General features: G+C 43.5%; 1 protein-coding gene across 1 annotated transcript in view; it reads right to left on the bottom strand.

Moving 5' to 3' along the window:
- The window catches only part of LOC147026163 (lysosome-associated membrane glycoprotein 1-like), a 70,681-nt gene extending 50,787 nt beyond the window's left edge, over positions 1–19,894 (bottom strand). Inside the window, exon 1 of the mRNA XM_085881281.1 lies at positions 19,745–19,894. Within this exon, the coding sequence (XP_085737407.1) occupies positions 19,745–19,793 (49 nt within the window). The 5' untranslated portion in view covers positions 19,794–19,894. The remainder of the gene's footprint in view (positions 1–19,744) is intronic.
- Positions 19,895–21,009: the final 1,115 nt, after the last annotated feature.

Below are 21,009 nucleotides of genomic sequence, written 5' to 3'. Positions count from 1 at the left end.
CTACAAAATTACTGGTAGCTACAAGCTTGATTTTATAACCATTGAATAAGTTTACCAAGATGGCCCTATGATATAAAAATCAATTCAAAAGGCCAGTTTGTGTTCAATACACAGAACATCAAAGGTCGTAAAGAAGTACGTAACGTTTTTAAGAAATCTGCACTTTTAATCCTAAGATGTTAGTTTGGTTCACCACAGCATGTATTTCTATGATTAAGTTTATGTGCATATATATTTATGACCTGAATGAACACGGATCAATTTGTTAATTTCATATGCCGTTGACCTCTTTGCTCAAAGTCAAATATCAGGTAAACCAAATATTCTCCAGATATGTGGTTTCCAATTAGTGTATAATACATATCTAAGCCATCAGACCAATTTTAGAATGATATGAGTGGTTCCTTGATACAGATAATTGATAACCAACTTTGACCCTGTCAGAGCAATAGAAAGAGGAAGAATTAAGCTCTGCCAAAATAGATCCTGAATCCCCATGATGTTGGCTAACAAATGATATGCAAAACTTAATCATACAATGACTTTCATTTTTTGGTCCCTATGTCCGAAATGTGTACATAATACCTTGCTACAAGCCACAGGCATGACACAGCACGTGCACAGACTGCATGGATGCACTGTTTGTCATCATTAAAGTGAGACAAACTAAAGAACATTGGTGAGTAAAAATGCAAATATATTTTTTTCAAGTACAGAAACAAGCAATAAATCAACTATAAAAAACTTAAATAACTAAAAAACTATTGAAGGATTTCATGTTTAGTTTTTCCAATATAGCTGCCACACCATGTGACCTATGACATCATAATTATTATTAAAACATTCTACATGAGTTGTCACACCTATTGTGAAAATTTTGGGTCAATCGGATACGCGGTTGCAGAGAAAACAGAAAACTAGAGGGGGAGCACTCGGTAGAGTGCAAAACCTCTGCCGCCAATACTGCTAGGTCACTCAAGTGAACCTGATATCCTATTCATTCAATTTGACATAAACAGTGCTCACAGAGTTATAGTTTGCAACTTTCCCTTTTACATACTCAATTCATTCGTCATAACTAGATTCCTTGAGACAGAAATTGATTTTACATGGGTATATCCACCTGAAGTTCCAAAATCAGCCACAATTATAATTTTGGCATGTTTTTTTTTTGTTGGAAATCACTTATAACATGTCGAAATGCAAAAAAAAAAAAAAAAAAAAAAAAAAAAAAAAAAAAAAAAAAATCGAAATTTTGTTGAAAAAAATTGGCAAAATTTTTTTTTCTCTAACAATTTTTTTTTGGGGGGGGGTTGGAAATCACTTAAAACATGTAGAAATGCAAAAAAATGAAATCGAAATTTTGTTGAAAAAAGTTGCAAAAAATTTTTTTTCTCTAAAGTTTTTGTTTTTGGGGGGGGGGGTTGGAAATCACTTAAAACATGTAGAAATACAAAAAAAAAAATTAAATATTTTTTCGAATTGGCCACCATAGTGGCCATATTGGATTTTGGACCAAGTCCAAAATCTAATGGCATGATCCTTGGACCAGACCTAACACCCCCACCAAGTTTCGTCGAAATCCGTCGAGGAGTTTTTCCGTAATACTTTTCACAAACAAACAAACAAACAGAAAGGGGTGAAAACAGTAACCGCCATCCATCTTCAATGGCGGAGGTTAACGAGAGGGGGAGCACTCGGGAGAGTGCAAAACCTCCGCCGCCAATACTGCTGGGTCACTCAAGTGAACGTGATATCTTATTCATTAAATATGTCAACAGTGCTGACAGAGTTATAGTTCTTTTCTCCAACATTTTTTTGGGGGGTGGGGGGGGGGGTTGGAAATCACTTTAAAACATGTAGAAATGCAAAAAAAAAAAAAAATTCTCTAACAATTTTTTTTTGGGGGGGGTGGAAATCTCTTAAAACATGTAGAGATGCAAAAAAAACTTCTAACAATTTTTTTTTGGGGGGGGGACCAAGTCCAAAATCTAATGGCATGATCCTTGGACCATACCTAACCCCCCCCCCCCACCAAGTTTCGTCGAAATCCGTCGAGGAGTTTTTCCGTAATACTGTTCACAAACAAAAACAAGCAGTCATAGACTGGTACTTACGAAATCGTCAACTTGACCTCTGACCTTGTCTAATAAAAGCTGTCTCGAGAGAAGGTAGCAACGCAAACCAGAAGTTTCTACGATGATTCTGTACCAAACCATAAAAAAATCGAATGTTTTGGATGTTTGACCTCACTGTGACCTTGACCTTTAACCGATTTTGACCAAAATCTAATCAGCACTAGCCATCACCCTCCTGAATCACGTGGTATAGTTTGGCATTGGTAGCTTCTTCCGTTCGAGTTATCGTGCCTACAAACAAACAAAGAAATACACAAACAAACACACAAACAAACAGAAACAGAAGTCATCAATATACTTACGAAATCTTTAGATTTCGTAAGTAACAAACAAATAAACCAATGTCACCCGCAGGGTGACCCGTATCTTGCCAAAAGGTGACCACGTGTGACTTCTTTAAGGTCACACTGAGGTGAACAAAGCTGCTATCCACCAGGAGCGACTCCTTGAGGAATATCTGCCTACGAGAGATTCCGATGAGAATCGTTCTACAGAGTAACCATGAAAAATACGCTTTTGCCTCATAACGTCACCAAATGACGTCATAATCTCTCAAGCTTGACATATCCAGAAAGCACTCATCGAGGTGTTCAATTTGAAGTACTACACGATATGGTTCCTAAAACTTTAAAATTTGACCTTGGGGTCAAATATGTTTGACCTCAGGTGCTAACCATGAAGGTCAAGGCCAATCGCCACCAAAAATTAATCAGCTGAGCGCCAAACCATGAACTATATTCCCATGAAGTTTGAAGACGATCCGATCAAAATTACTCAAAAAATAAGGGTTTCGTCGACTCCCCTGATTTGCAACAAAGTGACCTTGACGTTTGACCTTCAAAATTTTGTGCACTGAAAGGGACCTCTATAGGCCTCTGATATGCGAAGTTACAAAAATTTCCAATGATAACTGTGCTCTGCAGAATTTTTTATACGTGATTACAGATAAACAAACAAAAAAAAAACATACAAGCTGACTAACATATCTTGCAAAAACTTCGTTTTGGCAAGATAAACAGACAAACAGAAAGGGGTGAAAACAGTAACCTCCAATCTTCGATGGCAGAGGTTAATTAACACTGACAGATGGATGGACAACCCAAAAACATAATGCCTCCGGTGCCTTCATCAGCAGAGGATGTTAAGCTAAAAGGCATGGAAACAAGGTAGGGCTGGTCAAATAAATTATAATGTGAAACCAGTCCAACAACTTTCTTTGAATCATGGTTGTTGTCTCCAAAGAATACCACACATCTCTTCGATTTGCTTCGCTGAAGTGTGTGCATGATAATTTATTGTGACATCTCCACCTTGTTTGCATATTTTTTGGCAAATCATCCCTCATCCTTTTGTCTTTAAAAAAATATATATTTAAAAAAAAAAATTAATGTTTATAACCTCCACCACCGAAGGTGGGCGGTGATATTTTCACCCGTCTGTTTGAGAGCAAGATATCTCAGAAGTTATAGACAGATTCAGACGAAATTTGGCGGATAGGTTGGGAGTGCGACGAGGTGAAATCGATTAGATTTTGGTGAAGATCAAGATCCCAGAATTTTTAAAACGATTCTTCACCATTGAACGAAGGGGCCAAAAACAATATTGTGATGGTTCTGCAAACTGCGATCCCAAAGGCAATGGCACACAACATATAACGGTTCCCGAGATAGTTATTTAGTTATTTGTTCGAGATAGTCACTCTCATATATGTAATGGGTTTATGGGCCAGCATGTGTTGCGTGTGATGAGGTAGTTTACCCCTCCATCTCAATCGGCTGCACATAACTCTCGAATTTCTCTCACGCAAACAAGAACACCAAAGCACACAACAGGGATATCCACAATCATTTGCATAAGCGAGCCAAATCGCAACTTGAATCACGTGTCATAATCCAACTGGCATATCACTACAACCTTCACAGGACTCTACCCACCAATGCTACAACATTCAGACAACTTCAAAACACCTTCATTATAACTCCAAGCTCGTTGTACATGCGCCATTGCCACCTTGACCACAACGCTGACGCTACCATCGCCTCAACCACAACCACCACATTTGGAACAGAAAGAACAATGGGTGCAACATAGCAAGAACACACACTTTTGATTTTGGACCTGGACGTTCAGACGTCTAACTCGAATCACAAGTGTACGCCAAACACCATTCAATGTCATATGGATATCCCGAGCACTCCGCTAAATTATGGTCCCCAATGGGTGTTCAATGCACGTTTGCACCTGGAGAGCACAGCCAAAGACCCAATGCCGTGTTAAATATGGATATCCGTCTCGTACTTCCTCTGAGGGGAAAATGTCGGCATCTTCAAGGCTGTGCCCTCGCTTGGGTGCTGGCGGTGCTGGGGTAATCATGCGTACACCAATGGGGGTGCTGTCAAACATGGGTCCACCTAATGACCCGTTCAATCCAAATTTAGGCTACTCCCTCACCAAGTTCCACACATAGAGAGCTCTATATTTGGCTTGGTCAGCAATATGTGGCGAGAAGCAGAACCGAGTGGGTGGATCAGAGTTGTGGAACGGAGCTTATGGGTCGGAGTAGTGAAACAGAGTTCACAGAGCACTGGTCGAGTGAGAGATTCGGGCACCAGACTGAGCACCCTCATTAGGGACAAGCTAATAAAACACTTACATTTACAGACCTCTTACCCACAAGTAAGCTATTTCCTTACACGTTCTGTCTCTTATTTCCGTCTTGTCTGCTTCAGACACATAAAGAGCGATCACCAGGGCAAGTGCCGAACAGATATTCTTTTCAGAGCGGCCCCCAGACACGTACCACTTTTTCAGGTTTGTCCTTCACCTCATCCGCACCTTCTCAAACTGCACACCTTAGATACACCAGTATCTCTTTACCCTCTCCTCAGTGTTTGGGCCGCATGGGTTCATCAACCCCATTTGTTGAGCAAAGAAGTCCTTTCTCTTATCTTCTCTCTGAAAATATCCTTCCTTGGAACGAGCCTGCTGGCAACAGTTTTATCGTAAGACTGTGCAAAAAAAAAAGAAAAAAAAAGACTATCGGGTTAGCTTTGCACTTGGTCTTCTTTTTGCTAAATGGATGATGATTTTGCTGTACTTCACCAATCCTTACATGCCCTGCTGTACGAATCTTCCCTGTAAATAAACCCATTGCTTACCTGTACCATACCTTTCCTCGTACTTTCTTTAAATAAATATTCTTTGTTCTTGCAATTCAGCCAGCACGTAGTTCCTTTCTTCCACTGATCCAGCATAGTCTGCATGTTTGTTATCCAGGAAGTTTTACCCCACCAATTTCCTCTACACATTAGCTGGTGCGTACTTGGCATCTCTGCTCAGCTGAGCCTGATTAAGTAAAGATAAGGCAAGTACATATTGACCCCCTCCCCCCCCCCACCGACGCTGTCAATACACTGGAAAAGGTAGCATGCAAAGTAGTGAGAACCCTGTCAGAATTGGCGGTACCAATCGGCGTTCGTGGTTGACTAGCAACCCACCAGGCTACGGAGTTATCTGTGGCTGGTGGCCTCAGCACCGGTCGTTCGAGAGGGACTCAAGTGTTTCCCCTTGTGGCGAACCTCATACCCCTGGCCGCAACAATATTTCAAAACGTTGTGGATAGATTGTGACAAAACTTGGTGGACAAGTTGGGCAAGGTGACACGAACAAGCTTATTACATTTCCATTAGGGTCCAGATGCAAAACAAACTGTTCAGCCTGGCGGAGGTATGCGCTCTACCAGATGCCGTTCTAGTTGCTTGTCAAAATGGTCATCATCTACTGGCCCAAGGTTGTCATGTGGCTGAAGCTTCATAACTCTTGCTTACACCTGTGACCACAGCAACCATGACACTCCAAGCAGCAGACAAAGCATAGCAGCGTGTTCCTGCATGAACTGCCGAGTTGTGAATGAACACAGAACAATGTAGCTGGTCAGAAACAAAAAAAGAAAACTATTTAAACTAGAATAGCATTCGGTGGAACACACAACTCCACTAAGCTGAACAGTTTACATGTTTTATCCCACCGATAGGCCGGATCTGCATCCAGAACTCAGCAAAAATGTAATCGGCTTGTTCTTGTCACCTATCTAACTCATCCACCAAGTTTCGGCTGAATCCGTCTTCAATGTTTTGAGACATCATGCTATAAATATCATTTTTGGCGTTACATCTCAGTGGTGAAAACCACTGGACCTGGAGCTTATCTGGGCCCTGGCCTAATGTTGCAACCCGAATTTGGTAGCATTCTGACTGGGGGATCAGAAGATTTTGGAAGGAATTTGTGTGACCACAATTTTGCACACTTCCGGTCACGTGATCAGCATGGTCTCCGCAATTTAACATCAGAAACGTGTCCTAATATCATAACCCAAATTTTGTAGTATTCTGACTGGTGGATCTGGAGAATATTGTTGTAGGCCGGGGGGCGGGGGGGGGGGGTCGGTGGCGAGAACGACCACTAGGTGGGGAAGTTTACGCCGTCTCCCACCAGACTCCCCGGGATTATAGGCCGTCGCTCGGATAACCCCGCGAGCCGGCGGGTCGATTAATCGACCGTTAAACGCCAATATCTCGACCGCGTGGCGTAGGGTTAATTGTCTAGATCCAATATACCTAAGTAACCACGCAGTCTTGGCTACCGGGGATTCACGCACTCAGAACATCTGGGCGAACCGGATCACTCTACCAGCTACGGTAGAGTATCAACTTCCACCTACCAACTCCGGCTCGGATGCAGTTGAGCAGGCCTAATCAGGACGTTCCGGCTACAATGTACTGATTACCGGGGATGAAACCCTGTGTAAACTCAGATACGAACCATGCTGGACCAATACAAGGAGGGACGGAAACAGACTGGGTTCATTTCTAATAAATTTATTTACAGCAAAATCAAAAGACAGAAGAGGCGAGACTTAAACAAATATGCAGGAATTTAAATTGATACACAAACACACAATTCTACTTAAAGACGGGCCCACACGCAGACACATACATAAAATGAAAAGAAACCCCAGAGTTTTTTTTTTGATCCCTCACAGCCGTGAGGAAACCAAGGCATTTTGGGGGTCAGAGTTCATTGGTACCTGTCGTCGCAGGAAAGCGTGCTCGGTAATGCAGCACCTCACGTGGCTAATGGTCGTTGGGGCATGGTCCGGGAGTTCGTGCCAGGCTCGTGACGGAACTTGCGTGGCGAATCGTCGGAGCTCCCAAACTCCTCTCCGTACACGTACTGACCACGACTCCTTCCTTCCTCGCACCGCCCGACTCAGCGCAAAACACGACTCTTGGTAGGCTCCTCTCCGTGCACGTCCCAACCACCACTCCTTTTCAGACTCCTGTCCGTGCACATGCCGCCAAAACCTCTTTTCCGTGCAGCCACCGTGACCCAAACTCTGCCGCTCCGCCACCGTGAACAAGCTCTCCCAGCGATTACGCCACCCACCCTCAGAGTCTCCGAGATATATCTCCTCCCACCACAGGGAGGGGCCTTGGCGAGAATCATCTCGCTGTCCGTCCCTCATTGGCCTATGGCCACACCCTACCGGGGTGGAGCCGTGGCCCTTGCAAGAAGACCCCATATTCTACACGTGGCCACGCTCGCGCAGAGCAAGAGGGTCTGCCGTGAAAGGCCCACCGCACAAAAACTATCGTTTGTGGGGCCCGAGGACCGGAACCGAGAGGCCCCCTCTTGGCAAATCAAGGTACGAGCGGACAACGGGCGGTGATGGAGCAAGATGGGCTGGTTGGGTCGTGCAGATGGGATGATAGATGTAAGATGAGATGTAATAACCGAACTAGCCGTCACAACGCACACATTTAATCCTCCCACTAAACAAAAAGGACGGGGTCTTGACTACACACGTACTTACCGGCATAACTAACTTTGAGACCTGAATGTTGAGTGCACATGGTTTCCAGATTCGTAACAATATTTTTGAAGGAATTTACTAAGTCGCCAATTTTGACAGACTTAAAGTCGCATGACAGTGATGAGCTTTACAATCCCTATTACCTTTGCAATCCCGAGTAAGGAGAGGCACGTTTTTGCCAAATTTCAGCTGGATAGGCACAGTGGTTTGGCCGGAGAAGTCAAAATAGGAGACAGACGGATGGACAGACCGAAGGACGGTGCACGATGACAATACCTTTTCTGGAATTTAAATTCCAGGTAAGCAAAAAAAAATCACTTGAAAAGTTTTTAAAATAAAAATCTCATATCCAGATCCAGATATTCATCAAAAACGAATCAATTCATCCATGACACAGCAAATCTGTCCACCAGTTTCATCAGAATCCTCAATAATTTTTTGAGATATCATGGTACACATCATTCTTGGCTCTCTCACACTCTCACTATGTCTCTCCAAAAGGCCCGTTTGGTCCTCCCCCCCCCCCCCAATATACTTTCTCAACAATCCTCTGGAAGAAGTCCTTTCTTTCAAGCGTCTGGGTCTCACTATCTGCCATGATCTTTTTTTATTATTTTTTTTGTATACCTTGGTCGAGGCTCGTATGAGAGCTAACACACAACTCACAGCAAGGAGGCATGAGACAAGAGGGGCGGGAGTGGAAGGGACAAAACAGTGGGGAACAGACACATTAGGTGAACTGTGGAAGGGAGAGGGATGGGGATGGGACCGGGAACATCGCAAAGAGAAGATGGACATTACAGGGACTTTCAGGAAGGAAAGCAGGGGAATTGAAGGAAGTGGGCTTGGGTGGATTATCGGGGGTAGAAGAGATCGAGGATTTGGATGGGGGAAGATAAGAGGTGGTGGTGAACAGCTGTTTTGAAAGCCTGGAGGGAAGAATGGGAAAGAATAGAGTGAGGAAGTTTATTCCAAAGGCGGGAAAAAAAAGAGGAATGAAAGAGTGAAGATGAGCAGTGATTCGTGATTTTGGTAGTTTTATCAGAAGGGGGTTGTTGGCGGACCTTGAGCGCCCTGTGGAAATGTGGCGGGGACAAATCGCAGAGAGAGCAGGGGGGCAAGGCTGGAGAGGAGTCGGTAGAAGACAGAAAGACCACCGACCAACCTGCGGTGATTGAGTGAGAGGCCCAAAGACTCAGCTTCATTGAGGGAGATGCCGATGATCTTAAATGCCCTGGTTCCGACAGCGTGAAGCCGATAAAAGTGGGAGGCAGGAGCACCAGCCCAGAGGGGAGAGCAGTACTCCATCAGGCTACGGACAAAAGCTTTGTAAGTGGTCAGGAGCTCAGGAGGGCCGAGGAAGGACTTTGCACGACGGAGGATTCCCAGTCGGCGACTGGCTTTTGAGGCGAGGTTGGAAATGTGACTTTCCCAGGAAAGGTCATGGCAGATAGTGAGACCCAGAAGCTTGAAAGAAAAGACTTCTTCCAGAGGATTGTTGAGAAAGTGGATGGGGGGGTTTTCTAAACGGTCCTTTCGAAGAGACATAGTGAGAGTTTGAGATTTGTCTGGATTGAAAAACATGTACCACGTGTTGGACCAGTTTGTGATTTTATCCAGATCTGCAGTGAGCGAAGAAGCTGCTGCTTGCTGGTCTGAGGGATGGCAGATGGTATGGCAGAGGGTGGCGTCATCGGCAAAGAGAAATAGAGGATTTTCCAGAGAGTCCGAGAGATCATTGATGAAAACCAGAAAAAGAACAGGGCCCAGAACGCTACCTTGAGGAACTCCAGCCTGCACAGGAAGAGGGGATGAAAGAACTCCATTTAGGGCCACACGTTGACTGCGACAGGAGAGGAAGTCTGCGAGCCATGAGTGGAGATGGCCTTGAATACTATGGGAAGAGAGTTTGGTGAGTAGTGCAGGGTGCCAGACTATGTCAAAAGCACGTGATATGTCCAGGGATACGGCTCGGATTTCCTGTCTGGCATTGAGGACCTCCATCCATTGATGGTAGATCAGAAGCAGCATATCCAGGGAAGAGTGACCTGGTCTGAAACCAAATTGATGATTGGAAATCAAGCCATTGGAGAAGAGGAAGGATTTCATATCTGAAGCGATGATGGATTCCATAACCTTGCTGATGATTGGAGAAGGCTGATTGGTCTGTAGTTGCAGGGATCTGTTTTTGCACCTTTTTATGCAGGGCAGTGATGTTAGCAGATTTTCAAGCAGATGGCAGATGACCTTGGGCAAATGAGAGGGTGAATAGAACAGAGAGAGGGTGAGCAAGAGCAGAAGAGCAGGCTTTGAGGACACGTGGGCTGATGCCGTCTGGACTGGTTGCAGAATCTGACTCGAGGTTTGAAAGCAAGCTCTCCACCTTGTCAGGAGAAAAGGATACAGAGTCCAGGGACAGTTGGGTGCGACTGGGTAAAGTGGGTAGAGATAGTGATGGGTTTAGGACACAAGATTTAGCTGCAAACACCGAGTTTAGACATTCAGCTTTATCACGTGTGGAATCAGCAGTGTGGCCATTTGAGGTAAGGGAGGGGATGGAGGGGAAACATACACCAGATACAGGTTTGATTAAACGCCACCAGGATTTTGAGGAGGGAGAGAGGTTTGAGAGTTCAGACTTGAGATGAGAAAGATGTTGTTTTCTGGCTCTCCTGAGGGTAGATACACACTTGTTCCGAGCTTTGTGGAAAGAACTGAGATTGCCCTCAGTTGGGTTTGCTTTCCATGAGGCAAAGGCAAGTTGTTTCAGGACAACTGCCTCGCCACAAGCTTCAGCAAACCAAGGGCAGGAGGAAGGGTAGGACAACTGAAGACCAGAGGGGATAAATCTGTGCATGAGGGAGAGCAAGTTTCTTTGAAAGAATTCCCAGGATGAGTTGAAGTTTGAGAAAGTAGTGATAGGAGACCAGTCTGTAAGTTTGATGGCTGCTCGGAGACCCTGCCAGTCGGCTTGATTTCCTGGAAAAGCCACATTTCCAACCAGGCCAGTCGCCGACTGGGAATCCTCCGTCGTGCAAAGTCATTCTTCGGCCCACCTGAGCTCCTAACCACATAAAAGGTTTCGTCCGCAGCCTGATGGAGTACTGTTCTCCCCTCTGGGCTGGTGCTCCTGCCTCTTGCCTTTCTCAGCTTCACGCAGTGGAAACCAAGGCTTTTCGGATCATTGGCATCTCCTGCAATGAGGCTGTCTTTGGGCCTCTCACTCTCTCACTACAGGCAGGTCGGTGGTATTTGTCTTCTGCAGTCTCCTCTCCGGTCTCGACCCCCCCCCCCACTGTGTCTGCGATTTGTCCCCACCATATTTCCGCAGGGCGCTCAAGGCCCGCCAGCAACCCCCTTCTGGTAAAACCACCAAAATCACGAATCACTGCTCACCTTCACTCCTTCATTCCTCTTTTTTCCTGCCTATGGAATAAACTCCCTCACTCTGTTCAATCCCATTCTTCCCTCCAGGCCTTCAAAACAGCTGTTCACCACCACCTATCGTCCCCCATCCAAATCCTCGATCTTTTCTACCACCATTAATCCACCCCAAACCCACCTCCTTCAAATCCCTGTTTGCCTTCCTGAAAGTCCCTGTAATGTCCATCTCGTATACCCCCATGTTCCCACACCATCCCTCTCCCTTCCACAGATCTAATGTCTCTGTTCCTCACAGTTTTATCCTTTCCACACCCCTCGTCTCATGCCCCCTTTGCTGTGCGTTGTGTGTTAGGTCTCATACGAGCCTTGAAAGGTATACAAAAATAAAAAATAAAAAAGGTGAAAAATCACTTTTGTTTTAAAAAAAATTCTCGGATCCGGATCTTCACCAAAATGTAATCAATTCGTCCTTGTCCCACACCCAACCTTTCCACCAAGTTTTGTCCGAATTAATCTTTAACTTTTTGAGATATCCTGCTCACAGACAGACAGAGACAGACAAACAGGGGTGAAAACAACCTCAGTCCACCTTCAATGGCAAAGATCAGTGTTCGCCGCACCTTGAGTCCGTGGATCGAGGTTCGGGTCCAGGATACCCAACTTTCTCCAGAAAACATGGCACATGCCATTTCTCATGGTTAATTTACGAGAAGTATCGTAATTCCATAAAGCCTGATATTTTAACAGCTCATCGCGTCCTTGTTTTTCCAGATGCCACCAAACTTCACGTTTAGCTAGCTCAACTTGGTCCTGCTTGTTAGGTAAACCACCATTAACCCACCAGTCATCGCACCACAAATAAGAAAATCAAGCCCGTTTAATGTAGTAAGGAGTATGATGCTGCATAGCATTTTTACTGGTAATAAACATATTTGATTCATCATATAAAGCTCGATTCCCATAATTCATATATTTTTAAACCAGTGTTGTTGGGATCTTTGTCCTTCCCATCAATCGAACTTTTCCCATTCTCCTTTTATTTTCTTTGTAAAACAGTATCTTGTGATTCACAGAGTTCACCGAATGCATTATTAGTGCAATGGATAAAACAAACAAGACGTTGATTGAGGTATGCCAACGTCAACAGATGCTCAACTTCCTTTTGTGACCAATTCTGAGAATTCCATTTCAGACTTCACCGAAATGTACAAATTCAGAAGCAAACAAATAGAAAAATCCCCCTATACCAGCTGCAACTCCAGAGACCAGTGCCGTTTCATTTCTCGAATACCGGTACTTCCCGTCATGGTTTAAACAGTATACCAATGATCATCCGATCACCCAATATGACCAAATTAGAATCACCGATCAGAGGCCTCTCTATTTACATTTTTTCCCCCCCAACTCTACATTTCCCATCACCCCCTTTCAACCCTCCCCATCTGGAAGCCTCCCCCATCTGGAAGCAATGCTACATGAAGCACATTTACAGAGAATTTGTATCCATCCCCTTCCACCCTCCTCCAACACCCAACCCCCCCTCCACCCCTCCCTCAAACTGGAAGCAATGCTACATGATGCACATTTACAGAGAATATGTGTCCGTCCCCTTCCACCCCCCCCCCTTTTCCAACCCAGACTACCGAAAGGCCGAATGGCCTTCTTATGTACCAAAGTTCCCTGTGTAACGTTGTTAAGAAAAGGAAGAAATGGGGAAGGGAGGACAGAGAGTTGGGGGTGAGGGTGCATGCAGTTGGAAGAGGGAGATTGAGATGTTGGGAGGGGGAGGGGGGTTGAGGACGAATAAGAAAAGGGAAGAGGATGACAGACTTGGGTTGGGGGAGCAGAGGCAGAGAGGGGTTGTGGGGGGGGGAGGTTGAAGACTTGGGATTGTGTGTGTGCGCCTGTTGTTGCCCACATCTCCACATGTGGGTGGGTTCTATCAGGACGTGAAACAGAGACCTAGGAGATCTCAAAGTGTGTGTGTGTGCGTGTGTCCGATTGGTATGTACATGTGCGGGTTTCAGAATGTGGCATGCAGTCCTCCCAGGGTGGGCTCAAAGCGTCCACCTTCATTTTGGTAAGAGGTCACGATTCATGGATAAAGTTGTGAAAAAAAATTTTCTCAAAGTTTTCTGCCGAGGGCTCTCTTCAGGATCGTCGCTGAGCCCAAGATCGCTTACAACTATAGTTCTTTTGTAGCAATATTCCCACGAATGGTTTTTAATATCTGAGGTTCTTTGTCATCGTTCCTGCAGCTTCAACTATCACTCATACAACTCTTTGGCATTCTTCAGCTTCAAGGATCTTTTCACTTCATTATTGAGGTCTTGGTGTTTGGTCATTTTCTTGATTTCTGCATAGTTTAGTCCAAAATCACTGGTATCAAGTATCAACAACTCAATGCCTTCTCTTTTTTTGTACCCAATTATGATATCTGGTCACAATGCTATGTGTTCGATGTTCACACTCGATGGGATTATCAAGTCATACATGAGCGCCACTTCCATATTCAGTTTACTTTTGGTTCATGTTCCCACAAGTTTTCGGGAACTAGGATATCAAAGGTTTTTCAGATGTGCCAGCAGATTACTTTACAAACTTTGTTGCGTCATTGTGTGTAAAGCTCTCCTGACAAGTTAAAAAAAAAAAAATAGAAATGTATGTGCGTGTTCGATCTTTAAGCACAACACATCATTCTCTTTGCAAACGCCACCTCCACCCCTCACCTTTCTCTCTTCCCCTTCCCCCCTGTCTGTCTCTCTCTCAACCACTCCTCACACCCCTCCCTCCAACAGTGTATAGCAACATTTGGTGAGGCATCACTCTCCCTGCCTCTCCCTACCTCCCCCAATTCCAGAGCTTCCTCTCTCCTCCTCTCCTCTCCTCTCCCTCCCCCCCCCCACCCTTCACATTGCAGTCAGCGAAGCGACGGGTTGTATTCGCAATTATCTTAATAATTAATCAATAAATCTACAGTTAATGGCAATGTTTGGCAAAAAATGGTGCATGGGCCATAATATCAGTTGATACAGTGGATTGCTCAGAGTTCAGTGGATTTCAGCAGTGGATTATTCAGATTGTTCAGTTCAGTAGATTCATAATAGCAGTGGATTGTTCAGAATGAGCATGCGAGATGAAACTATGCACTCTACGAATGCCATTCTAGTTTTAACTTGTTATATAATTTATTTCACCATTTTATAATAAGTGCTTTCACAGACAAATGTAAAGGCCAGTCATATTTGGTTTATATGCCTGGTGTTGGCTCAATTGTTAGGGTGGTAGGCTTGGGATCCTCGGATCCCGAGTTCAAATCCCATTCAGCTGTTGAATTAATACCAGAGAGGGATGACTCTGCCTGTCATCCTTCTGAGGTCGGCAAAATGAGTGCCAGCTTGCTGGTATCCTGTGTTGGAGTGGCGACCCGTCCAGGATTGTGCCCAATCGCCAAGGAGACTGCTTAGGCAGCACCAACGCTCTGCACAGAATATGGTCCCAATGGATGGATGGATATTTGGTTTCCTGTATACAAGTTAGACGGAACAAGGAAACTTTGCTCCGATTGTGCGACTTTAACATGAATTAAAAGAACATCAGTAAAGAGTGGGAAAGACAACTGGACAGTCTAGTTTTGTAAATGGGCTCGAAGCATATTTAAGTGCAGAGATGGGAAAGGCAAACAAGCAGGCTATCACCAACAGCAATTTTGCACCATGTATCAGTACAGTCAAATCACCATGTACATAATATGAAAGGGAAGAGGTAAGGGAGGTGGGTGGGGGAAGTTGTTTGAAAACGCAACTTCTCAAAATCTTTTCCCAGAAAGTTTCAGGTCCTTAATAATGCTGTAAGATAGAAGGAGGAAGAAAAAGAGAGGGAAGAAGGTAAATCACCAAGAATAAAAGTGAGACTTCTGTATTTGTAGACCAAGAATCTTTGCTATACCAGAAAACATTCACGGAGATTGAAGCTCTCATATGGGACAGACTAAAGCAACGTACATTATATTGGGTGCGTGTATCATAATATATATATATATATATATATATATATATATATATATATATATATATATATATATATATATATATATATATATATATATATAAAAAAAGACCTTTTTATGCGTGCAGACCTACAGATATACATATATATATATATATATATATATATATATATATATATATATATATATATATATATATATATATATATATATATATATATATATATATATACATATATACATATATATATACACTTTTCGTTGTAGTTTGTTTACTCTTTGAGTTATGAAGGATGTGCACTCAAACTCAGGATAATCACAAAACAGACATCCAGATCAGGGTTGCACCACATGTAATAATCGAATGTGCAGTTGCTCCTTCCACCTCAATCAAAGTTAAATTTTCCGAACTGTATCGAGGGCGTTTTTACTTTTTACCTTCACCACCGAAGGTGGACGAGGTTATGTTTTCACCCGTCTGTCTGAGAGCAGGCCATCTCAGAGTTATGGATGATTTTGGATGAAACTTGGTGGGCAAGTTGGGTGTGTGGCAAGGACCAATTGATTCGATTTTGGTGAAGATCCAGATAAAATAAATTTTTTATTTTTGAACGGGTTCTCCACCATTTAGCAATACGACCAGAAAAAAAACAATTATATATGGATATACAGGTAGTCGTCGACTTACGACCGCAAGTCGAACAACGTATATTTTACATACAAAAAAATAAAAAAATAAAAAAAACTGGTCGTAAAGTCGAACAGTCGTAAGTCGCATAAGTCGCAAGTCGACGACTACCTGTATATTGTTAGACCTCCACATTAGCTGTCCCGCTATTTGCGGACCATAAAGTGCCACCTGTTTCCACTTTCGTGCTTCACATATTCGCAGGTTTTTTTTTATTTCTTTCTTTGTTTTACACTTCAGAACTGTTCTCCTTTATTCACCACTGCCGATATCAATTCAGCTTGGGCCTGGGAATTCTTCCAGACACCTGCTCTCTCTTATGCAGATTAATCCTATCTAGTCTTCAATTATCTTACCCATCCTCTCACTCTTGGTTCTCTGAATCCTGTAGTGAGGCTGTTGCTATAAAACAACTTGCATTCACCTCCTGGAAAAAACAGAAATCCGACCCAAGGCAACCTCAGATCATTCCACAAAGCCCGCAATAAGTTTGTGTCTACCCTCATGAGAGCCAGAAAACAAAATCTTTACAATCTCAAGAATGAGCTTTCAAACTTGTCTCCTTCCTCAAACATGTGGTGGTGCCTTGTCAAGTCAGTCTCTGGTGTATGATCCCCTTCCATAGTGTATCAGTCACGTGTCCTAAAAACCTGCTCTGCCTCTCTTGTGCTTCCTCCCTCTCATTTACCATAGGTCATCTTCCATCTGCTGAGAAATCAGCTGACATCACTGCATTTGACTTTTCTTTTTTTTAAGTGCAAAAACAGATAGCCTTAACTGCAGACATATTAACTCACTTTCAATAATCAGAAAGATCATGGAATCCTTTCATGACTAAAATCATTCATTTTCTGCAACAGCCTCATGTCAGATCATCAATTCAGATTCAGACCACGTCACTCTACCTTGGACATGCTGTTCCTACTCTCCCAACAATGGATGGAGGCCCTCAATATCAGGCATGAGATCAGGGACATCTCTCAAGCTTTTGATGAAGTCTTTCATCCTACCTTGCTCTCTGAACTGTCTGCCGATAGAATCCAAGACAAACTCCACACATGGCCAACTGACTTCCTCCATTCTCGTAACCATCATGTGTTTATCAAAAGAATCATTTAATCTCCTCTCCCTGTCAGGGCTGGAGTGCCCCAAGGCAGTGTTTTGGGCCCAGTCCTATTCCTGATCTTCATCAATGATCTCTCTGGAAAATCTCCTTTATCCATTTGCTGATGGACTCTCCACCCTTTGTCATAACATCCCTCTTCCATCAGATAGGCAGGCTGCAGCCTCTTCCCTCTCTTCAGACCTTCAACACAAAAATCACAAGATGGTAAAGCACCTTGAATGTCTGTCTTTCAATCCAGAAAAATATCTCTATCCATCAATCTCTCTCTATCTCTCTCTCTCTCTCTCTCTCTCTCTCTCTCCACCTCCTTTGTAGTCTTACACCCTCTGCTCTTTCCTTGGTTTCTGTTCCCCAAAATCTCCTTCTGGTGAAATTTCCAAAACCCAGAATTACTACTCACCTCCACTCATTAATTTTTTTTTTTTCCCACCTGTGGAACCAACTTCCACATTCTCTTCAATCTCCATCTTCCCTCCAGGTGTTCAAGACAGCTGTTCACCACCATCTCAGATCATCCCAAATCCAAAACAATGATCTTTTCTACCTTAGTTAACCACCACACCCCCTTTGCATCAGTTCCTGTCCCCCATTACTCCCCACACCTATTGTTTGTCCAAATTTCCCCATTTTGTGCTTCAACTTTGCTGCTGTTATTTCCCCCCTCTCCCTACCGTTTTGTTCTGTTGAATCCAGATCAATTGAGTGTTCTTCCATGCAAATTTATTATACAAAAAAAAAACGATTCAATCTGAAGGAATTCAAAAATATTTCTCATCATTCTGCAAAGCAAATATCAAATCAGTTTCTTCTTAACCAAAAACCACAGGCTGGAGTTAAAGTGTGAAAAACAACCAAGACAGATTGACATCTCTCACCCAAAATAAATATATACACTTTTATTAACACAGGATCTAAGTACGTCATAATGGAGCTGCATCATCGTCTATCTATAATTGCAGCAGTGTGTGTGTGTGTGTGTGTGTGTGTCCGCTATTTCTCGACAACCACTGGTCCGATCTGATTGAAACTTGCCAGGTATATTGCTGGGGACCTGAGGATGTGCTTTTTATTTATTTATTAAATTTTTTATATATATATATATATATATATATTTTTTTTTTTTTACGGGCACGTACTAGTCTATCTATAATTCCAGCAATCTCCGTGTGTCTGTGTGACCGCTGTTTCTCAACAACCACTGGTGCGATCGAATTGAAACTTGCCAGGTATATTGCTGGGGAACTTAGGATGTGCCTTTTCAAGGTTTGATATTAATCGGACAAGTGCTTCCCAAGTTATGGCCATTTATTTACCAAACCAATGACAGGACACGTTGCTGCGTAGGCGTGGCCGACGGGGAAAGGGCGCCATTTAGTTACCAATGACAGGATACGTTGCTGCGTAGGCGTGGCCGTTGGGGAAGAGATCCTCAGCAGTGTTCCCCATTACGGGTTACAACATACGGACTTCCGGATAGTGATGACTTTGTGTATTCTAATAATTTCTCGATTTCTTATGCGCATTTATAGATAAACACAATGCCCTAATCCAGTCGTAGTTTACGAGAGCGAAGGAACGGCTTGTGTGGTTTGAAAGGAGATATATATATATATATATATATATATATATATATATATATATATATATATATATATACATATATCTATACATATACATATATATATATATATATATATATATATATATATATATATATATATAAAAAATTTTTTTTTTTTTGCACGTACGGCCACGCACTCGTACCTACAAAGACACAAAGCAAAGGCATCGAGTTTACAACAGCAGTCCATGGAAATGATCCAAACGCTCATGTTAGCCTTGCCTGATGAGGAAATGTACAACAAGGCCCACAAAGAAAGCCAGACAGCAATGAAAACAGCACGGCCATTGAATACGGTGTGAAATGGGGCATCTTGTTCCTCGTTCACCAATGGGGCCACGTGTCATACACAGCGAAGAGGGTTCACCTACAGGAGCCTGAAAAGTGAGTCCTTCCAAGATATTGATCGACTGATCACCACAAAGTGCGAACAGACAACAAGTTAGAGATCGACATTCGTCACTTTTTAACCAATCAAGATCTCACAACTAGTCCAACAACGTGTAAATATCATTAAACGACCACAAGTCGTCACTACTGTACTCGATGATTACCTCAGCATAACGACATTGTTTTATATTAGACCACCACCACCACCACCACCACATCAACCCTCGTTTTATAACACCTTCAAGATCCAAAACTTCATGTTCACATTTTCCTCACAGTAATGCGCTCTTAAATACTTTACACGAACGAGATGTCTGAGAACACAGGAGAAGCAAATTGGTCAACAAGAATAAAAAGAGGAAACGAAACTGGCGAGCTCCGTTCCATAACGTCGGCCAACAACCGAACAACCATCACGGCCACTCCGAAATGAATTATATTTCCACACGTAACGAGAACGAGAGAGTTAAAAAAGACATATATATTAAAAAAAAAAAACCACTTCAATCGTCTCACCAGAACCAAGACAAATCGCGCACAACACCGTTCGAGCAAACAGCGCCATTGCCCAAAGCTGCAGTCACGCGCCTCTTGCTCACTTCCTCTTCACAGCCAATGGGAGCGGTCGCTTCGGTCACGTGCGCTACGTCACACGCGCTGACTTTGACACAGGGTCGTTCATCATGTGATTATAGATGAATCGTGTATTGGCTCCAATTGGTCACTGCAAATTAACTGCTTCATTTAAAACGAAGAATCTATGTAACTTTCCCCAATATCCCGTTATGTCGGCCGCACTTTTAGTGGTAACAGGACAAAGTGATAACGTCCAGTCACAAGTTTGGTGGTGTGGGGGGGGCATATCTTTATTACATACGTCGTGTATACATTTGGCGGAATTGGGGGGAATTGGATGGAATTGGATGGAATTGGATGGAATTGGATGGAATTGGATGGAATTGGATGGAATTGGATTTAGTTAGAATGAGTTGGAATGAGTTGAAAATGAGTTGAATGAATTGGAATGAATTGGGATGAGTTGGGATGAGTTTGGGTGAGTTGTATGAGTTGTGGTGAGTTGTATGAGTTGTGGTGAGTTGGGATGAGTTGGTACGAGTTGGGGTGAGTTGGTATGAGTTGGGTTGAGTTGGGATGAATTGGTACGAGTTGAGATAAGTTGGTATGAGTTGGGGTGAGTTGGGATGAATTGGTACGAGTTGGGGTGAGTTGCGATGAATTGGTACGAGTTGGGATGAGTTGTACGAGTTGTATGAGTTGGGGTGAGTTGTATGAGTTGGGGTGAGTTGTATGAGTTGGGGTGAGTTGTATGAGTTGTATGAGTTGGGGTTAGTTGTATGAGTTGGGGTGAGTTGTGGTGAGTTGGTATGATTTGTGGTGAGTTGTATGAGTTGGACGAATTGGGGTGAGTTGTACGAGTTGTATGAGTTGGGGTGAGTTGGTATGAGTTGTGGTAAGTTGGACGAGTTGGGCGAGTTGGACGAATTGTGTGAGTTGGACGAGTTGGGCGAGTTGGACGAGTTGTGCGAGTTGGACGAGTTGGGATGAGTTGGGGTCAGTTGTACGAGTTGGGGTGAGTTGTGGTGAGTTGGACGAGTTGGGTGAGTTGGACGAGTTGTGTGAGTTGGACGAGTTGGGCGAGTTGGGCGAGTTGTGCGAGTTGGACGAGTTGGACGAGTTGGACGAGTTGGACGAGTTGGACGAGTTGGACGAGTTGGGATGAGTTGGGGTGAGTTGTACGAGTTGGGGTGAGTTGGGGTGAG

This window comes from Eptatretus burgeri, chromosome 5, assembly GCF_056783735.1.
Source record: "Eptatretus burgeri isolate ZD-2024b chromosome 5, Ebu_testis_v1, whole genome shotgun sequence".
Classification (NCBI taxonomy): Eukaryota; Metazoa; Chordata; class Myxini; order Myxiniformes; family Myxinidae; genus Eptatretus; species Eptatretus burgeri.
The sequence above is the reverse complement of the archived record's forward strand: the minus strand, read 5'-3'. Positions and strand labels throughout refer to the sequence as shown.